Genomic DNA, 22,417 nt, shown 5'->3' on the forward strand with positions numbered 1-22,417 from the left:
GATGAATTTGGTAACGAGGGAGAGTCTTATAACATTGATGGGAGTACCCAAGATGCCCTGGGAGAATGTTGGCATGGACATCACAGGGCGAGTAAGGGAGTGCAGAAGTACTGTATAGTGCTCATAGACTTGCTGTCTAAGTGGGTAGAAGTGAAAATTATGAAAACTACAGTGTCCAAGGAAGTGATTGACTTTATGGAGCAGGTGTTTAAGAGAGAGGGATATCCCAGCGTGATGGTCACAGATAATCGAGTACAAATCATATCGATTGAGATGCCAGAGTATCTTGCAGAGAATGGGATTGACCTTAATTGTACTTCAATTTATCACCCACAAAGCAATGGTGGTGCTGAAAGATTTAATGAAATCCTCAAAGACTGCATCAGATGGGCATGGGTGAATGGCAAAGATTGGGAGCATGTTGTGAGGAGTAGGGTTGAAGCATATTGTTTTTCACCACATTGCTCTTCTAGTGTGTCGCCCTTTGAATTGAGCAGAGGGAGACGGGCGAATTGTAAGTTAAGTCCTCCCTGGATTAAAAGAGCAAGCTGGGCATGGGACAGTATCTTGCAAGCGAGGAAGAGTATTGAAGAGAGACAAGTGGCAAACAAAAAGAACTATGACAGAAGATAGAGTGTCAGGGAGAGTTGTGTGAGGTCTGAAGATGTGGTGATGTTCATGTTATCTGCACCTTTGAGAGACGGTCCTTAGTAGTGGTCCAAACCATGTCAAGTGATGAAAGTCTTTCACAATGAGGTTATGACGGAAGATGGGAGAATGTGGAACATGGGTAAAGCAGTGAGAGTGGAAGGGCATCGAAGCTCTAAGGTGGGGAGGGAAGAGAGGATGAGACCAAGGCAAGAGAGAGTACAAAGGAGTTCTGGGGTGAAGAGTGACAAGAGGAGAGGGTGGAGAGAATAGAAAATCCATAAGGAAAGGGAGGATCCCAGGGAGATTCACGAATTATGTTATGGGGTGACCAAATGGTTGTGTTGAAGTGGGCTGTGCTGAAGTCTGTTTTGTGTGTGTGTGAAGGGGAGGTGTGTAGTGGGCTTGCTCTGTGTGTGTGGATGGGTGTTCTGTAGAATGTAGAGTGTTTGTGTTGGGTTCTGGAATGAAAGGAGGTTAGAGTGAGAGAGGCGGTTGGGCAGGCCGAGGAGGATGGCTCCTATGCTGACATGCTTATATCAGACTTACTTGAATAAGAACTTGCAAGAACACGATCCAGAAGCATGATGTCTTGCTCTCTTTTCCTGCTCTGACTCCCAGTCTCCTGCCATTCTTCCCCGGCATTCCCCCTCTCCTGACATCTCCTGCAGCCTTCCAGTTCCTCCTGCTCCTTACTCCTCCCAGCAAATATTAGGTTGTCTCCTGCTACTTGCCCAAACTTCTCGAATTTCCCACTGCTGCTGTCTCCAGACTCTCTCCATTGGCCATTTCTTTCTTGTATTTGCAGATGTCTGCTGTTGTCTCCAAACTCTCGCCATTGCCTTTCTTTCTTTCTTTCTTTCTTTCTTTCTTTCTTTCTTTCTTTCTTTCTTTCTTTCTTTCTTTCTTTCTTTCTTTCTTTCTTTCTTTCTTTCTTTCTTTCCTTCTTTCCTTCTTTCTCTCTTCCTTTCTTTCTTTCTTTCTTTCTTTCTCTTTCCGTCCTTCTTTCTCTTTCCTTCTTTCTTTGCCAGACTCTCACCATTGCCCAGTTCTTTCTTGTATTTACAGATTTTTTTTAGCATGGCTTTGTCCCGAGGTGCCGTTGTCGACCTGGTGCAGTGTGGCTCTGGGGATGGATTGTCCTTACCTTTACGACACCCCTACACAAGGTAAGGCGCCTGAGGACTCGCATCCGATACTTAACAATCTCACGTTGCAATAAGTATCTCTTCATACAACAGGTAGGATCACACAACACTGATGGGATGATCAGAAAACGGATAATCTATACTGTGATGACTTACAAAATGTATGTGCTTTATTTTATATACAAGTGTCCCATTGTTACAGTGCACTGTAGTGCAGTTCTGCTGTTCGTTTATTGAAAAGCAAATATAATGTGTACAGTCTGAAAAGCTGCATAAAACACATACTGCAGAATATGGTGAGCTTTTTCATGAAAGGTTTTGCTCATAACATAATATAGAGCAAATAAGTGGAGACACATAGCATGTTACGCAACTATCCCTTGAAGTGACAGTAAATGAAAATCTGGAGATTCTGAAAAACATGTTTCTTATCTCTGAAAAGTGAACACCTCAACTTTGCATTGGAACACGCTGATCAAACAACACGTTATGACTATACACGTTGACACTTACAACAGCGTTGTGCATTTTCTATGAACAGTGGATCCACCAGAAAGACAGAAGCATACCAAATCTTACCGGCGTTTTTTCCAGGAAGCTCCGGTTCTTGCTACTTTCGTGGGCAATATTTATCCCAGAATAGCATGCGTCTGTCTGCTTTTTATTATGTAATAATAAATCCTTAGTTATACTTAAAAAAAAAAAATTCTCTCAGACTTCCTTCGACTACTTACACGTGGCCAGAAATAGTTGGAAGACTGGGCTCAGAAGGAAGCTGCCTCCTTCCATCACTGCTGACGCAAACTCCCAATGCACACAGACTGAAGCTTCCTGTGGAGCTGCATCAGGAACCCTGCTTCGATGCAGTGGTGGCTGCATCTGTTCATCACAATATGGATTCTTGTTCTAGGTTGAGACTAGAGTAGGGTGAGGAGGAAGGCGGCGTGGTGGGCATGTGACTGGGCGAGAGAGTGGAGAGAGATTGAGACAAGGGGATCTTTAGTGGCAGGTTACAATGTGATGCCGCCTTTGCCGAGCATGAGTGATGGTGTTTACCAGTCATCTGCAGTAGGTCCCGCCTTCAAGAACTGTGCTCTATTGAGCTCTGCAGCTGTCAGTTGCAAAGTCTTTCTCTAAACCCTACCTGGGCTAGACCTGCATGTATGTGCAGTAGTTTGTTTTACCAGTTCACACACTTTTGGTATTTATTTCTGGAACAATTGTTTTATTGATAATTTTCTGTCAAGCCAATGTGAATAAGAAGTGATTCAAATGTGATCACAGCTGACAGATTGGCCAACACGTATTGCCTGTGTAACTAAGTAATTTTTTTGAAGGCCATCAGTTTTGATACATGCCATTTCTATACTATTCGTAGAGGTTTCATGTGCCCAGAAGTCAGCCGTTTTTTTACCAGTATGTGTGGCTGGTGACCCTAGTATTGCAGACACCAATCTCAAAAGTGAGTATTTATGCACAGAACGGGCCAGCTTTTCTTTCAGTTTTGATCAAATTAAAATCCCTTCTGGTTCATATAGCTTGTCACAGCCTGAATTGGTTGTTTATACAACAAAATATCAACTGACCAATTGTCCCAGAAATACCACAAGTCTTCTAAACTGGGCAAACAAAGTACACAAGCAATCAACCTTTGAGTGTGGTTTATGCTAATCGGCCGCACTGCAACTCAACCCAACCCTTGCATAGAAATTTAGTGGCTTGTTTTATCTCTGCACCCATCACAAAGGATTGTTTAGAGGCATAAACCTTTGAACCTCAAAGAACATTGTTACCATACTGATCTTTCTCAAGCATGTTGGCCTTTCCCAGTCATGCCTTTTCAATTGTGTGACTCTTCTTCCATTGTTTACGCACATCTTCTATCTCTTTGCCATACCACTCATGTAGTTTTGAGAAACACACTGTTCCTGGGCACACTGGACTCTCCAGTGACAGTGGAGGTGCTTGTGCTCCTATGGCCACTGTCATTCGACGCCGTGGAGGCAATGGTGGTGGTAACACATTTGCCTCCCAGCTGTCGACGTCTTTGTAGTCGATGGGCAGAGTCTTAGTGGACCCAAGGGCCTTCTGTGCTAAGCTGTCACCTTCCTCTACTGGCCTTGTCTTGAGGCCTGTGGTGCGATGGACTCCTGGTGGAGTGGAGACTGGTCTGCGGCGGCTGATGGCTGCTCTGCGCTGGCTTCGTCGCTGCATGGCAGGACCCCGCTGCACTCTGCCCAACTCCTGCTCCAGCTCCCTGACTACTAGACGCATGTAATCAAAATTGGCCCGTGACAGTGTTTTGACCCAGGCCTCCATGTCTACCTGACTGTCGGCAGCCAGTACGTAGGCACGCGCTCCTGTCCCCTGAAAGCGAATAGCAAATGCAAAGTCATCGGATGAGTCACACAACTCCACAGTGCAGCCCTCTAGTACAATGACACCCATAGGTGCCCGTGATACCGCCTCCTCAAAGTAGAAGAGCAGATTGCCCTTCAACACGAACCAAAGACGGGTGTAGGTGCTGTGACGCTCCCCCTTTTTGTACAAGAAGCCGGTGCGGTCAGCTGGCGAGCTGCTGGTAGCATAGTGGGCCAGGCTGCGTTCATTCAGCTTCATTATTCGCTTGACCCTTGGTCCCTGGAAAAAAAAGAGCATACAGGCTTAGAGAGTGCAGGTGAGGCTTCCATTCCCTTCTCTGCCCTCCGGGATCCCAAAAGTGCAATTTTTTGTTGCTCTGCGTGGTTTTCTATTTCACCTACTGAATACAAATCCCCTCCTAAGAGATCAGGGTTTTGGTCTTGTTGCATTTCATTACTTGATTGAAGCTTGAGCGTTTTGCCCAGGTTTTTAGGTAAGGGGACATAGGTCCGTAGTCTCATATTTTTGGTGTCTGGCAGGTGGGGTTCTTTTTTGTTTTAACAGTTTGGTGTATTGAATTGTTTGTAGAAAATATGTGTATATGTACTACCTTTCATCAATGTGAATGTGAAGTAAGGTGCGCAGCACAACAAACGGTAAGTGCGACAGAATTTATTGTAACGAAACAGACCCTCTGGCCACCCAGTCGTCAAGCCCCTCAACAGAAAAGAATGTGGAAGCCTAGCCAATAGTAAACACGGGAGGGTTCCATTACAACCCTTCTCCCTCACTTAATGACGCTACATATGAACACAACAATAACAATTTGCGTGAAAACAAGACCAACAAATAAAATAAGGAAGGAAGGAAAGAAATTAACAAAACTCATCAAATTTCTTTGATAAGTTAATAACACAAAAGAGCTAATTTCCGAACTTACAACACATGGAGCTCAGCACACAGAGCTCATTTCCGAACACCCCACCAAACACAATCCCTCAATTTGGCAGGAGGCAACCCGATCGTAGGAGTGCAGCCACCACCAGCAGAATCTGCTGCAACTCCTGGTGTGCCGCTTACCTTACAGGAGTGTGCTCCAGGAGGAATGTGAGAGGACGTCTGGCATTACTTTGCTGCATGATGTTGGAAGTGGCCTGTGTTATGAGCTAGCTTGCAGTTAGTGTTGCTCAATATTGCTATGCTGAATGCCTGAATGGGCATGCTTGCATTCATAGCAGATATACACACAGTAGCTGTTTGGCGCTTCTAATGCTCACTGCAGGCTTGTCATCAAAACTACAGCATGTACCGGCAAAGAAAACAGCATTCAATGTTGCAGCATGGAAGAAAAGCAATTGCTCACTTTCTGCTTTGTGGTGTATCAGTAGTTGCTATGCCAACCAAAATGGCCGCTGACGTACCACGGAATTACTGGGTCCTTTCCTCGGATCTCTTATTATGTCTCTGAGCATTGTTATCAAATAGTATAAATATTCTCCCCCTCCACGCTCAACACTTCTCTTGAAGAAATAAGCAATGAAATAATGCTGCGATTGTGGTTGCCTGCGAGCAATACAGTATATTATTATTGGAATTTCAAAATGTATTGGCTCAAATCCAAATTAGGTTAGATACTGAAAATCAATAGCATTGAGTTCAAATCGTTCTCTACTGGTTCAATTCACCATGTTACAGACACAAAAGATTCAATACTTGTACTGCTATAGAAATTGACCAGATCCCAAAGATGACAAATGAACTTCTATAAAGATTCACAAAGTTAGCAGATACGTGAATGTCTTGGACGATCTCATTAGAACCTGAGTTAATAAACACAGAATTGCCTATAGAAATTGACCAAATCACAAAGTTGTCAAGTTAACTTCTATAAAGATTCACAAAGTTAGCAGATATGTGAATGTCGTGGACAATCTCATTAGAACCTGAGATAATAAACACAGAATTGCCAACACGTGTTTTGTCCCATGGGGTGCTCGTCAGGGCACGCTTTAGCAATACATCTCTTTTATATTACTAAGTAAACTGTTCATATGATTATTGAATCTCATTAATTACATAATGATCAATCATAAATAACGTTGCTCTGTTGGAGGAGAAGAGAGGTTGGAAAGCAAAGGAAAAACAGAATAAAAAACAACTGTTAGAAGATTGCATAATCTCCAATTAAAATCCATTTATGCAATCTTTGAATATGCAATAATAATATTGCATGATTTAGCTGTCTAAAAAGCTATGGTCTGAGTGACCCAAGTATTGGTTAAATGGTATGCGCCCAGGATCCTCATAAGAATAAGAAAAATAAGAATAAGAGGGCAACATCAGATGGCTACACAAGGGAGCCTCTGCACAGTTAAAGAATTCGTGAAAAACCCTTGTTTTGTGGAACTGTTTTAACTAAAATACGCATAATGATTAAAGGATAAGGTAAATATATTACCTTTCTCACTGTTACCCAATTTGTGATTCACACTAATTAAATCTGGTGCAGTCCTTAAAAGACCATGGGCCTCATTACGACCTTGGCGGAGGACCATGGCGCTATTAGCACCATGGTCCATGGCGCTAAGTTCCCAACTCCGCCATGGTGGATGGCGGACTTACCGCCCCATTCCGACCTTGGCGGGGCGGTAAGTCCCCAATCCCCATTTACCCTTCCCCATTCCCATTTTTGCCCCATAGGGCATAATGGGAGTGGGGAAGGCGTTAATTACGCCACCGTAAATTACGGTGGCGTAATTAACATCAAGGTCCCTTAGCGCCATGGATTTTAACACCTGCTAAAAGCAGGTGTTAATTCCGCCATGGCGCTAAGGGATCTCGTACTCAGGCGGTAAGGGTCGGCGCTGTTTACGCTGCCGTAAACCCCTTACCGCCTGGGTCGTAATGGATCTTGTTGCTTGCAGTAAGCTTCCTCGAGCTGGACCTTTCCTGTCTGTTAAATAATATGGCGCTTTTAGTTTTTTTTAAAATGCCACCGTGTTAAACCGACATAATAAGTAAAAAGCCACTGTTTGTTTCTCGTCTGTTCCTACTGTTTGTACAAAATGTATCAATAATCCGTGCTATCAAAAATCTTACCTAGTTAAAGTAATGTCATAGTCCACATGTTTGCAAGGTAGTCGCCTCATGCTGTTAGACGTTTGTAGCAATGGATTGCAATGTTTTTATCAAAGGCAGAGCTTTTTGTAGTCTGCCTGAGTGCCTGAGTGTGTGTTCTCTATATTCATTACTGCAACAAAGTAAAAAAATGTATTATGTAATGTAATGTACTATTGCATCAGTATTGAATCTTTTGTGTCTGTAACATGGTGAATTGAACCAGTAGAGAACGATTTGAACTCAATGCTATTGATTTTGAGTATCTAACCTAAATTGGAGGTGAGCCAATAGATTTTGAAATTCCAATAATAAAATACTGCATTGCTCGCAGGCAACCAAAATCACAGCATTATTTCATTGCTTATTTCTTTAAGAGGAGTGTTGAGCGCGGAGGAGGAGAATATTTTTACTATTTGATTTCATAAGGGTGGTTTGGGGCAACCCACCCCACCATTTCTACCTGCACCACAGCCAATACTCACTTTTATTACACAAATCTTCTTTCATCTTTTTTCTAATCAATTTACTGAACCTGTAATTAGGGAAGGTTTTCAGCACACCAAAAATTAGGTACTCCACCAACGCTGTATTCTGAGCATTGTAACGCCTGCATTTGCTGCTGGGCCTGCTCTACGGCCCAGCCTCCAAATCACGGGCTGTCATGGGGGAGAAGAACTGCACCTGCGCCTTTATCTTAAGGCACCGTTGAAGAGGCTGGCAGGATTGGGGTCGACCAATCCTCACCATGGGTGCAGCTGGGCAGCACAGCGAAAATGCAGGCTGAGGCACCCGCGTAGATTACTCCCATGGGTCCGCCTCATCCTCTCTCGCTTTATTATCCTCGTCACCAGTGAAGTAAGGTACGCCGCACACCAAACAGTAAGTGGGACAGGATTTATTGAAATGGAATAGACCCTGTGGCCACCCAGTTGTCAAGCCCCTCAACAGAAAATAATGTGCAACCCTGGCCAATAATAAACGCGCCCAGGTTCCATTACAACACAATACTTGATTAAAACGATATTTTCTAGAATTATGTCTTTCTAGAATAAAAAAAAAAGTAGCTGTACATTCCCTAGGCCAGTTTGACATAAACATCATTTACCTTTGCCTTTCCCCCACTATGTGGGGTTATTAGAGAACCGGGCTAACCCGCATTCAGATGTTTTGAATAGTCCTTTTATTACTGATTAACCTGTGGCTACAAACCATTCCATCCTCATTCTGAATGCACTAGCCCCTGATGATTAGTATATAGTTCACTTGGATAAGTCCAATAAAAGAGCAGGCAGAGGGGGAGGGCGGCATTCTTTGTACATCGTTTTCAATGTTTTCAACTCACATTATGGACTCCTCATTTGAAATGTCTAGTCATCAAGGTTTCCTTATCTTCTAACGACACCATACATTTATATGTGGCACATAGATATTCACGACTATAGCGCAAGTGTGCAAGTTTGACCTATGAGCTTATTCATGACAAAAGAATTAGGATCAAATCTCTGTCAAGATAAACAGGTATACAATCCCCTTCTTGACCACAGTCAGGCAGGGTTCATTGGAAGATCAGCCTGTTTAAATGCATTAATACTCCGGATCCCGGGCCCCGTCACACTATCAACCCAGCCCCCTGCATGTCCCAAAGTTACTCATGACACTGGAATTTCCCAACTCCATAATCTAAAATCTCAACCCATCTTCATCATCAGTTGGGGTGGAGAGTTTCAGCTGCAGCAGTCACCAGCTATGTCCTGGGCGATCCTTGTTAGATCCCCATCAGGCAGGAGCCTGGGTATGGACCTGAATCCTTTATTCTCAGTAACAGCCCTCATCTGCCTGGACATCATTCCATCTACGGCCCCTCCTCATAAGAGCAGTCATTATTGTTAAAGCAATGTGATAATCTGAAGATGACTGCAGGATTGCGGCTTTACTACCTGCCAGCTCCCATACCAGTGTTTAAACATGAGGATTTCCACAAATACCAATAATGTCCATTTTGTTTGAAATACAGACCTGGATGTGGTACCATTTTGTGCACCATGCCTGGATTTGAGCTTTGGACAATGGTACATTTGCCAGGGCCAAGGGCTGTGTCGAGTACCTTAAGGTATCGGGCAGCTCAGCATTACGAAAAATGCCACCATGATACTCCGGGGTTCTGACGTCCACCTAGGAACAGGCAAGGTCTATTTATTAAATGAGTCAAATGACTCTGCACACCACTATAGATGTTTAGCGGATGCATGGTAATCTCCTTCAACGTATAATGACATTTCAGTACTACAGTATAACAACAATTATTCTGATACATAGGGCCTCATTACCAGTTCGGCAGTGTGGTAACTCTTGGGCGGTAAGGGAATTACTGCCATGTTTACCGCACTGCCAAATTCTGAGTTTGCTGACATAAATCCTGGAGGCAATTCCTCCACTTTAAGGTAAAAAAAATCAGCAGAATTACTGCTAATCGTAATTCCAAAAATAGGGATTTACATCACCTCCCTCCACTCAAGTGCTAAGGCTACGGGGCTCAATTTAGTCAGTACCTGTAAGGATTTACTGATGAATTACAGCCAAACTTGTAATGAGGCCCATAGTCCTTTAACTTGGTTGGGACTCTTCTCGCAGCGTATCTACGGAGCAGTGCAGATGAAACCTGCAGCTAGGCTGTGTCCGGTGGTTGTTCTTCATCCCCATCACTATTATTTTTCATCCCTACCTCAGTTCTTTAGGGACGGCTTTGGTCTTTTCAGCATTGAGCCCATATCGGAGGCTAACCCTCATGCTTGGTACCTTTCTAAACCAGCAACAATTCCCAGTTACTCTGGCGTTTCAATCTTCAGGCGTGACCATTGACCCCTTTTTCTCTGTCATGGTCCAGGGAGTGGCTTGAAAGGGGAAGCACAGCTTATGCCACAGGTGGCATGTGTGGATCAGCACCTGATCCTGCACTGCCAGTGGTGTGTGTCATAGCTTTGTAGTGGAATTATTATTATTATTATTATTATTATTATTATTATTATTATTATTATTATTATTTTGGTTTGTTACAAACCTTTAAAAAAAGGAAAATGCACATGAAACATGTGACTTTTTTAGAACCGAAATGAAAAAGAAATGAAATAAAACAAATGAAGTGAGAATATAAAAATCGGAAAGACATATAAAGGAATACATTTTTTCCTCCTATCACGATTTTCTTTATTCCTCCTATCACGATTTTCTTTATTTACTTCAATGGGTCATATCACTGGTCTTAGTTCTTATATTTAGAGATCTGCTTCTCCCTTTGTCAGTTTTTCCGCCATTTTTTCTAAAAAGAATGTTAATTCAATCGTTAACTTTCAGTCCGAATCTTGAAAGATCTCACTCCACCAGTCATCAACCGCCAGTGATGGTCTAGCTAGGATGAAGCTCCCCAGATGGTTGGTACGTTCTTGTCTCAGGTTTGGACATAATAAGGTTAGATGCTTCAGAGTCTCGATGTTTTTTCCGCATAGGCGACACATTAATAATGCAGATCCATCTTTTATCCAGATGCTTTGAGTTTCTCTTGTGTGGATTTGATTCAATCGAAACTTCATGAAGATCAACCTACGAGCTCTTCCTGGAAACTTTTCTAGGTATGGCTGAATCCTGTTATACTTTCTCGCTTCAGTTGGGACCATACTCATAACTCTATGTTTGCAGCGTACCTCTCCAGTATCTATCCAGTCTTGTGTCCATAACAAATTTTCTTTTCTGTTAACCGGCAGACACCCTTTGCGCCAATCTCAACCCTTCACCTGGATGCATGTTCAGTAATCAGTGATCACACTTTTTGTGTTCCACTGTGCCTCTGTAGTGGTATGTGGTGTTATCCGATACGCCTTTAGGAATGACATGAATGTAGCCTCCAAGGGTTTCCATTTTTAATGTGCTATTCTAAATACCTTGTTTAGGGTCTTAATAAATTGTTTGACATCCCTGTGCGGGGCCTGCAGGGGTTATTCTTTAGTATGTTATACTGCAACATCTGACAAAGTCCTCAAAATCTTTAAAGGGTGGGCCGTTATCCAACTGTATGTTCTCGGTATGCCATGTGCCACAAAGAGACCCTCCAGGAAAAGATAACACTACATCTACTGCCGTGGATGAAATTAATTTCACCTTAGTCTTGGTCTTAGGGACAGATATTAGCATTCTGACATGTTCTTCCACTCCCTCGTCGATGGAGCCCACTGCCATTTGTTGTCGAACTGAATGTCTGGAAAAATTATCTGCAGGGTTGTCCACCCCTGAATTGAATTGCATTGATACACAATAATCTTGTAGTTGAAGCGGCCACCACTCCAACCTTATGGGGGGCACGCACAGAACCCATCATAATGGGGTTAAAGGGCTTGTGGTCTGTGACCATCATAATTGGATGTCCAAAAATATACAAATGAAAAAGTGACAGCCACATTTGGGTTTGGGAGTATAGTTGCTCTGTCGGCATTAGTGCCCTACTGGCATAGGCTATTGGTTTTCTCGTATCATCCTGGTCAAGTTCACTCAGGAATGCACCAAGGTCCACCAGGCTCAAATCAACTGTGATTTCTGAATCTTTGGTGATGTTAAAAATGCCATAGTTGTTTTGGCCACTAAGGCCATATTTGTGTTCTCAAAAGCAGCCTGTGTCTTAAGGCCCTAAATCCAAGAGTGGTTCTTCCTTGTCAGCTATCGGAGGTGATCGATCAGCGTGGGCAGATTAAGAATTAAGTAGCCACAGCAGTTGATCATCACAAGAAAACGTCATATCTCAGAAGGGGTTACAGGCAGAGTGGATTCTTTAATATCTTCCACTTTTCTTGGTTCTGCAGGTAAGCCTTGTCCTTGAAATATGAAAGTAAAAGAAAAACGACCTTCCTCTGCATGAATGTGCACTTGCAGTTTAGGGTTAGACTGGGCTGTTTCAATCTTTGGAAGATGGTGGACAGCTGTCACAAATGTTCCTTTGCTGAAAGGAAATAAATAAGTACCTTGCCGTTGACATTGATCACCCTGGGAGCCCTGCCAGCATGCCCCATACGGTGTGCTGGACACCTTGGCTGCTGACCAGCTACCAAAACTCAGCTTCTTGTATCAAGAGGCCTACTTGTGACGAAAAGGTTGTGATTGGCCTTGGGTCACCATGTATGGGCATTTGGGTGTATCCCAATTTACAATAGTTCATTAAGATTATAGTGGACCCCTATAGGCCTGGAATAATGTCATCTAATATAGGTGTAGAGTGCCTCTCCCTTTGGATGCCTTTTTTGAGCAACCTTATGTCAATGCAAATTCTCACCTCCTCGGGTTGTTTTAGTTTGTTGGTGACGACTATCGTAGGATCCGTGGGTTGGGCCTTCCTCTCATTCGGTTATGCCCTACTACACTAACTGCTTTTTGAAGGAAATTCCAAGACACAGAGCAATTAAAAATCCAGCAATTTATTTTGTGGAAGTTTGTCATTTAGTGTGGTGTATTTCCTCTCTGGAAACACTTCTCAAGGTATACAGTGATTTCCCAGATGTCCTTAGCATAAAGGCCACTGAGACTTTGCTACCACATCGACCATTTGATTGTCAGATAGACCTTGGACCTAACTCAGCCCTTCCGTGCAGTCGCATATATGCGGTAACTGAGGCCAAAAATGAAGGACATATAGGAAATATATTTAGGAAATATGGAGATCACTACCTTGCTAATGGCTTCATTCATCTTTCCAGCTCCCTCGGTCCATCTCCTCCATTCTTTTCCCTAAAGAAGACTGGCAAACTTCACACCTGCATCGACTATCGTGCACTAAAACATCTCTATTTAGTACAGGTACCTTTTACCATTGATCTCCATTCTTGGTGAGCTCAGCCAATCTATGTACCATGTTCAATGGATATGGGGCATAGATTTTGAAGGGTAAAGACGGTTAACAAATGCAAAATGTCATTACAAACTAGATTTGGGCTCTTCTAGTACCAAGCTATGCTGTTTTGCTTTTGCAGTGCACCAGCCACTGTTCAATACTTTTTGGATGAGATGTAGCGAGGTATAGTGTATTTGAACGCCATCATCTGTATTGACAATACAATGACTTATTCCAAGTCAGAGGCATAATATATAGTCATTGTAAGGTCTCTTTTGCAGCTGCTACTTCAACACCAGCTGTATGAAAAACTGAAATGGTGTTTTTCCATGCTACAACAATAATATTTCTGGGTTATTTAATAAATCCCAACAGTGTGCACATGGAACCAAAATGGTAAAGGCAATTTTGTAGTGGCCTGTTCCGGCTACAGTCAAATCTATACAGTCTTTCAATGGATTTGTTCATTTTTACAGAAGATTTATTGTGGGGGTTCTCAAATTATCCCTCTGATCACCTGGTTGCTGGGAAAGAGAAACCAGTTTGCCAGAGGCTAAGATTAATTTGAAACCTTCCAGCCATCACCTCTTTGTTTTTGCTTTGTCGCCCCGAGTGGGACGGGTATGCCTAGAGGTGGGTCCCATGCCTGCTCGGCCTAACGACCCAAGCTACTACTCACCGATGAGACCCAACAAGGCCAACACTTGTTTGGGGATGCTTGTGGTCTTGTGCAGAAGAGATGTGACCAAGCAGTTCAGGCTGGACTGCCCCTTTTGGGGTGGGACCAAGTCTGATTTGCATATGATTTTTCCCCATTTGTAATGGCTTAGTAGGCAAAGAACAATGGTTTTGAGGGTTTCCTAGATCAATGCAATTAGTTATGATTAATTCTAAACCTTTCAGCCATCACCTCTTTTGTTTTGTTTTAGTTTGTGTGAACCCAGCAAGCACATTTAGACTTTGAGATGTTACAGAGGCCTTTAGAGCTGTTCTTTACCGGTGACACCCTGACACATCACAATTTTTGTATAGGAAACAGATTCTTCCAGCTATGCATTGGGGATAGTTTGATTACCAAAAAGACCCGCTTGATAAGCAGCTGGATCTGGTAGCAATTATCCGATATCAGGAAAAGAAGGTTTGGCTATGAAGGTTGTCTTTGAAGAGTGGCACCATTACCAGTTCATAAAGTCCACTCGAACATGCAGTGCTCGCCTGTTATGTTGGAGTCTATTCTTTGCTGACTGACGCACCAAAACATGAATCCAACCATATAATTCCTCCAGAGATTACCGTAAGAAAGACAACCATTTTTTAGCAAGTTAGTGAGCTCACCGCAGGAACTTGAGACATGGTGACAAAGCACTCCAAACAGAACTTTGAAAAATGGGTTACCATAACACGTGAGAGTTTGTTTATTCCCTCATTAGAGTTACAGAATAACTGACTTGGTGCCATAACCGGCCTCTAATGGGACATCCGGCCCAAAAGGAACATTTGCTGCTTTTCCTAAGACAATTTGGGGGCAAGAAATGTCTTAGAGCATCGCAAGTCGTGTCTCTACTTGTCCCATTTATGGTCAGTATGAAAACAGTCATTTCAGACCAGCTGCTTGTTTTCGCCATTACATGTGCCCTCGACCACGGGGCAAACAGTGTCCTTAGATTTCGTGCTGGGGAAATTACCCGACTTTCATATGTAAAACATTCTCCTGGTAATGGTTGACCAGTTGGCATATTTTATCCTTTATAGTCATTTGGTGACTCTTTTTCTACAGAACTTCGCCAGACTACGTAGGATACCTCGGGTGGTTTTCACAGACCATGGATCCCAGGTGCAACCATTTTTGGAAGGTATTTTGCAAATCTCTGCAAGTGGACGTGGATGGGAGGCTATCATCGGCCTATCACCCAAACACTGATGGCCAAACAGAAACGGTCAGTGACAGTCTTAAGCAGTTATTTCGGTGCTTGGTGATGCAATTAGATAAGTCATGGCAGGATTTGCTATGGTTATCTGACTTTGCTTAAAACAACAGCACTCATAATTTGATACGATATTCGACATTCTATATAAATTATGGAATGCTCACACACACACATGCTGACAGATGATATGGCATCTGAACAAATACCAGCTATAAACCTGCAATACAAGATAATTAGTGACTCGCTTCACCTGGCTAAAGGTAACTTAACTCAGGCTATGATTCCATTTAAAGATTACTCTGGCACGCTTCCTGGTATCAGGCTGGAGACCTGTTTCAAAAAAGGTAGCAGGCGCTCCTCTCCAGAAAGAACAAGGCATGATAACGTGTTCTGAGATGAGAGTTTACAGCACACGCTTTTTGCTTACTGTACCTTTCACAGATGGGAAATATCCATTTGCATATAAGTCTCTGTCCCGCCCACATGGGCAGTCCAGCACTGAAATGCTATGGCAATTCCTCTCTGAACAAGAGTACCAACAGCAACCCCATACACGTGTTTCAGCCTTGTTGGGCCTCATCAGTGAGGTGAAGTGGCGCCTCTCTGAGCACAGTGAGCAGGGAACCCACGTCTGGTTGGCCCCAGGTAACTCAGGGTGACCATCCCCAAGTTCCTTGTAATATTTCAAAAAAGGTAGCAGGCGCTCCTCTCCAGAAAGAACATGGCATGATAACCTGTTCTGAGATGAGAGTTTACAGCACATGCTTTTTGCTCACTGTACCTTTCACAGATGGGAAATATCCATTGGCATATCAGTCTCTGTCCCGCCCACATGGGCAGTCCAGCACTGAAATGCTATGGCAATTCCTCTCTGAACAAGAGTACCAACAGCAACCCCATACACGTGTTTCAGCCTTGTTGGGCCTCATCAGTGAGGTGAAGTGGCGCCTCTCTGAGCACAGTGAGCAGGGAACCCACGTCTGGTTGGCCCCAGGTAACTCAGGGTGACCATCCCCAAGTTCCTTGTAATATTTCAAAAAAGGTAGCAGGCGCTCCTCTCCAGAAAGAACATGGCATGATGACCTATTCTGAGATGAGAGTTTGCAGCACACGCGTTTTGCTCACTGTACCTTTCACAGATGGGAAATATCCATTTGCATATCAGTCTTTGTCCTGCCCACATGGGCAGTCCAGCACCGAAATGTTATGGCAAATCCTCTCTGACTAAGAGAACAAACAGCAACCCCATACACTTGTTTCAGCTTTGTTGGGCCTCATCAGTGAGGTGAAGCTGTGCCTCTCTGAGCACAGTGAGCAGGGAGTCCACGTCTGGTTGCCCCCAGGTAACTCCGGGTGACCAACCCCAAGTTCCTTGAGACCAAGTTCGTGGAGACCTGGTTTGGTAGTCCACAGGAAACCGGACATTGGTTGATTCACAGACGTTTCTACCCTGGTTTATTGTACCTCATCTCATCCAAAAGATGTTAAACCGCAGGCAGCTCATTTAACCCTGCCCAGTTGCCACTGTGTATCCTCAGTCTTTCATGTCTCCATTAAAGGACACCCATAGTGGTCTCTGAATGTCACTGCCTCCTCCACCTGCGGAAACGACACAGAACCCAAATAAGAGGTTCAAAAGTCCAGGCTTCAAAAATCCTTCAAGCGGTCCTCTGGCACTCTAGCAGTCAGGGGAACTGGCACATTCGCTTCATGAACCACAGCTTTTGTGGCAATTCCGTGCTAGTATCACGAATAAGCATGGCGCACTATCAGGACAATGGGGGTCAGGTTTGCCAGGGCCTGTCCACAGTTATCAGGGGCCACCTCAGTGTCTTCAAACCCTGACCCAACTGCATTCCTTAACAGTTGTAGCCAAAATCTATGGCAGAGACAACATCTGAGGCTAGAAAACCCAGGATGCCCCCTATCTGGGCCCAACCCAAATTGGCATCTTGATGGACACAGACCCAGTCTTGATAAAGATGCAGGCATGGGACCTGTGTATCAGTTCATTTGATAGGAGACTTACTTGTACCCCACTGAAGCATGTGTAGACGTGGTCTGTACATGTAATAAGTGATTAATTCCATTTGATTATTTTATAGATGAAGCATAGAAACTTTGGAGGCTATTTCTGCATCATTTATGATTATCTACTATGAATTTTTAAATGTAGGTTTTTACATTTTTTCACCAACTCGTGGTGCAGTGGTTTATATATTCCTTCATGAAATGTTTTTCAATTCATTGTTAAAATGATTATTTGTCATTGTTGTGAATCTCATGAACCGATTGGGTTTTCCTATCGGGGCCATCCCTTGCCTTGGTGAATCCATGCATAATTTTTCTTGATGCGAAGGTCCCAAGTGACTCAGGAAAGGGAGCTTTTATTGGGTAGGTGTGTTGGGGTTTCAAGATAGATGGGTAGCTTTATGACAGGAAGTTCATTTTGAAGATTGGTGTGGGAAGCCAGTGAAGGGATATCAGAACCAGGTGAAGAGACTGAACCGGGGAGGGCCAGAGATCAACTACCAGCAGCATGTTCTCAAGTGTTTTACCACAAAGCACAACTTGTACTTTTCAGACATCTTATCGGTGTTGATAGTGTAATATCTCTCCAGAAACCCAGATCTCGCAGAGATGGCATGGCTAGAGTGACAAGTTAATACACAGATCTCCTGGGTTTAGACGTTAGACTTCAAAACTATCCCTCAGAGTGCACAATTCTTAGACGGCAGGGCTATCCTTGGGGCTACACAGACCTCAAATCCTCCAACAGCAGACAATGCCTTCAAGTACACTGACCCTACTGGTCCGGGCTTCATACAGAAGATCTATCGCTCAAATTCCAGACTGAAGGTCCATACTTCCCATTACACACCTTATAGGTTTATGCCTCGAGGTGATGCAGATTTAATGGGCGCTGATAATGATAGATTCCTCCAGATACCCAGATCTGACAGGCTCACACAGCAGAGCTAGAGCTCGCAGTACACAGACTTGATTGGGACCAGACTTCAGACAAAAGATCCATCCTTCAGGTAACATAGATCTTACAAACTCGGACAATGGAGCTACCCTGTGCCCAGGATTACACAGATCGCATAAGTACTGGTTCTTGTCAACAGAAATATCCCTCGAAAAATACAGCTCTCACAGGTTCCACTTAAAGTAGAAGAGCTCGCCCTCAGGATAAATAGATTGTACCGATGGGTCAGATAGCACCGACTCAGCCTGCAGACGTAGCCCTCGGGGTTCACTGATCTGAGAGGTTCAGACAGCACAGCAATCTTTCCCCCAGCATACATCTTAAAGATTCAGACAGCATAGCAATCTCCCCCAGCATACATTTTATAGATTCAGACAGCATAGCAATCTCCCCCAACATACATTTTAAAGATTCAGACAGCATAGCAATCTCCACCCAGAATACATTTTAAAGATTCAGACAACAAAGCAATCTCCCCCCATCATACATCTTAAAGATTCGGACAGCATAGCAATCTCCCCCAACATACATTTTAAAGATTCAGACAGCATAGCAATCTCCCCCCAGAATACATTTTAAAGATTCAGACAGCATAGCAATCTCCCCCAACATACATTTTAAAGATTCAGACAGCATAGCAATCTCCCCCCAGAATACATTTTAAAGATTCAGACAGTGTAGCAATCTCCCCCCAGAATACATCTTAAAGATTCAGACAACAAAGCAATCTCCCCCCATCATACATCTTAAAGATTCAGACAGCATAGCAATCTCCCCCCAGAATACATTTTAAAGATTCAGACAGTGTAGCAATCTCCCCCCAGAATACATTTTAAAGATTCAGACAGTGTAGCAATCTCCCCCCAGAATACATTTTAAAGATTCAGACAGCATAGCAATCTCCCCCCACCCCTCTCCCAGATTTTACAGGGTAAAGGAATAGAGCAATCCCTACTATTGCACAAACCGTATAGACTCAGAGCCCCGCCTAGCCTTACACTCTTACAAACCTAGTCCCTGGACAGCTGAATTAGATTTTGAGTTACACAGGTATTTAAGGATGCAGAGATCTTACAGGCTTAGGCCTCAGAGCTTAGCGCTATCCCTCAGATTACAGCTCTCGGAAAGAAGAGCTACTAGTCCATGGTTTACTCAGATCTCCCAGGTGTAGGCCTCAGGCACTAGAGCGATGCCCCGAGGTTCCACACATCTCACAGACTCAGGCAGAAAGGCATCTCTCAGGGGGAATACATATTTTACAAGCTCACACGGTAAAACTATCCCTCACTTACATAGTTCCCACAGGCTGAAAGCTCGGGCAGCAAAGCTTACACCGAGGTTTTACTGATGTTATATCATACGGCCTTTGGGAGGTAGGCTATAGGCTGTTGTCAAAAGTTATAGGCTAGCTATGTGCAATAGAGACCAGACCTCTCCATGACATTGCACAGAGTTCACAGTTCAAAACAGCACAGCTGTCCCACAAATGAACAGAGCATATAGGTTCAGATAGCACAGCTATCCTGGTGTTACACAGGTCCTTCAGGTTTAGGGTGTGACAAAAGGGCTATTTCACAGATCTCACATATATTACAGGGCCAATCAGGAAAGATATATATATGTACACTCATACGGATATGCACATGGTTGGATAACTACACCATCCCTAAGGTTACAGAGATCTCATGTATCCTGACAGTAGGGCTGTCCCCCAGGCGACACGTGTTTTACAGGTTCAAAGCCTTAAACGCCAGTGTTATTGAGGGGGTATACTGATGGGTGAGGCTTAGATTTCACGCAGCACAGCTATCTCCCTGGTTACACACATATTTCTTTCATAACTATTCTACAGGATTTAGATAGGAAAGTTTGTTTACACAGATCTTAAAAGTTAAGTTACATACAGCAGAGCTAGCCTTACGAATACAAAGGCCTTCTTGCCGGTTTCAGGATCAGATAGCTGAACTATGTATCCCTTGGGTTACACCCGCTCCAGAGCGGCCTAACACAGCAAGGACATAGCTCACGTTGCACAGATCCTACAGGCTCAGACAGCAGAGCTAGCCTCGGTTATCTTATGGCAGAGCTCTACGTCAGTTTCCTCATATCCTGCAGAACTCGGGCAGCAACGCCGAACCTTACCGACCCCTATATCTCACCTTGGCGTGTAAGATAGCTCGGTGCGTTCGTGCCCCTGTGGAAAAGATCCCGCCGGGCTCGCTCAGAGTTCCATACTTCGGAGGCCAATGAGCTGGAACCCTTTCATTGCCACTGCCTCGCGCACCTCCAGCTATTGTTAAGTTTGTTTTGTTCTAGTCACTCTTTCCATGGGGTTTCCCTCTTCCTGGAAGGCGGGAGGGAGGATGGGGAGGAGGGATTGTATCCGCCCATCTGGGAACGTGACTCGATCCAGATGTGCAATTTTGGCACACTTAACACAGCGAGCGGACTTTTTTTTAAAAAGACACCGCCCGAGCTGGCCATGTGTATGGCTGTAGTAGGCTTGTCTGGACTCGTGGAGCTGCACAGCCGAGCATCTCCCGCTGGAGAGACTCGCTATTGGGCGCCATAATTCGGAGCCTGTCCTCTCTAGGAACGGCCCCGGTGGACGGCCGAGGTGACCGTCGCGGGAGCAGTCGCGCGCCCCCGTCATCTCCACGTCAGGCGGAGAACAGGGGCAGCCGGAGGTTGTAGGGCGACTAAGTTCTCGTTAGTGATCTTAAACCACCACCTGCACCATCCTACACTCACACTACTTGCACTGTAGTCTGTTTCTATGTAATCTATGAGGAGAGAACACGCTCGCAACTAATGCACCAATGAGTGACGCAAGAGACAGTTCAGCCTGTGGAAGGCACTGTATAACTGGTCAATATTTGTGTTCAATAAAGCTGACTTAAAACACACCACAGCATATGGTGAATCAACCCAACGACAAAAAGCATTATCTCTGAAATTGCAAAAGGGTACAACAGAGATTGTGTGTCTGCAAAAGGAGTACAAGTCAATCCAGCAAAAAAGCTGAACTGAGCATACATCTGCTGGTCTCCACTCTACCATTCAAGGAAGGCACTCACCTGAGTATGGACTTACCATTGGTTGGAAGGACACGGGGGTTCAGGTTTGGAGGTAAATAAAACAGCATGCAGAGAGAATAATAAATGGTGTGCCTGTTTGTAATGTGCACACACCTTCTAGTCCTGCAGCAAGCTTACTGACCACAACCTTCCACCTACTAGAGCCATTGCCCTTTGCTCACGGGGAAGCAAAGGAGAGCCGACTCCAGTTTACCGGCTTACACTGAGGATTTCTAGGGTGTGATCATGACGAGATTTCCCACAAGCAATTTGGGGAAGTGCTGTGACTTGGCTTGCTTATCCGCATAATAGCTGTCTGCAGGAAAAGGAACTTCAGAGTAGGAATATTCTGAAGGGCAGTAATGTTAACAAATGAGTGGCCAGTTTTTATTTCCTAATTTCATTCCTTCATTTACACTATTTTCTGAGAAACATGCAGAAGCAGAGCTAGGGTATTCTCCAATAGAACATCTGAGATTTTCTGCCGGCGGCTTTTTCTTATTTTTTTTTTATCATTGCTATTTTGCTCCCTTACACAATAGTGTCCTTTAAGGTTGCCGATATAAATGCTCATCTACTAGTAACAGAAGTGCATGGCACAGGAAGCCTGGCGGCCAGGACTGGTGCTCTATGTAACACTTGACACTGGGACAGTCTGAGGTATATCACACCTATCACACCACCTGCTTTTTGCGGGCATCGCCCACTCTAGACTGAGTTCACACTCACAGCAATCCCCTTACTCCACCTTAGACTTCAGTGGGTTTCCCCCCGCCAAAACCAAAAACAAGGTTTTTCTCCTGCCTTAGCGTATAAACAGGTTGAGCAATATCAGATCTACAAAGAGGAGACTGCATTCAAACAAAGCTTTACGTATTACTAAGTGGGCCCATAACATGGCTGAGACCCCGATCCAGCCCTGCAGTTTGCATTCTGAGACTTGCAGTTACTCTCCCACCACTACTTACTCTACATGGTGCTTTGGTAGCATGGTTGTACATGTACATTATGCTTTTTCCACTATAAGTACAGAACAATAAGTACCAGAATGCACAGAAAACAAAGTATGGACTCGATAGACTGCTCATGTGTGACACTACACAACTTGAATTGTCGGTAGTATTTGCATGACAAGGTGCAGGGCACAATTACACCGATGGTGTGTACAGCAGTTTGATGTATTTTTTATTTGCGTTTGATTTATAGGTATCCCACCTTCTCACTGGAACCTTGTGCACCATCTGAGGGTTCTGCTTGCAAAATGAAGCCCCCTGGGC

General features: G+C 44.1%; 1 protein-coding gene across 1 annotated transcript; it reads right to left on the bottom strand.

The window, feature by feature from the left end:
• Positions 1-1,944: 1,944 nt before the first annotated feature.
• On the bottom strand, positions 1,945-20,371 carry PHETA2 (PH domain containing endocytic trafficking adaptor 2). Its single transcript, XM_069654389.1, has 2 exons — positions 20,223-20,371; positions 1,945-4,436 (listed from the first exon to the last, which is right to left on the bottom strand). The coding sequence occupies exon 2, from the start codon at positions 4,413-4,415 to the stop codon at positions 3,627-3,629; it is 789 nt and encodes a 262-aa protein (XP_069510490.1). The 5' UTR covers positions 4,416-4,436; positions 20,223-20,371; the 3' UTR covers positions 1,945-3,626.
• Positions 20,372-22,417: the final 2,046 nt, after the last annotated feature.

Source organism: Ambystoma mexicanum, chromosome 3q (genome assembly GCF_040938575.1).
Source record: "Ambystoma mexicanum isolate Mex_15411 chromosome 3q, UKY_AmexF1_1, whole genome shotgun sequence".
NCBI classification, from domain to species: Eukaryota; Metazoa; Chordata; class Amphibia; order Caudata; family Ambystomatidae; genus Ambystoma; species Ambystoma mexicanum.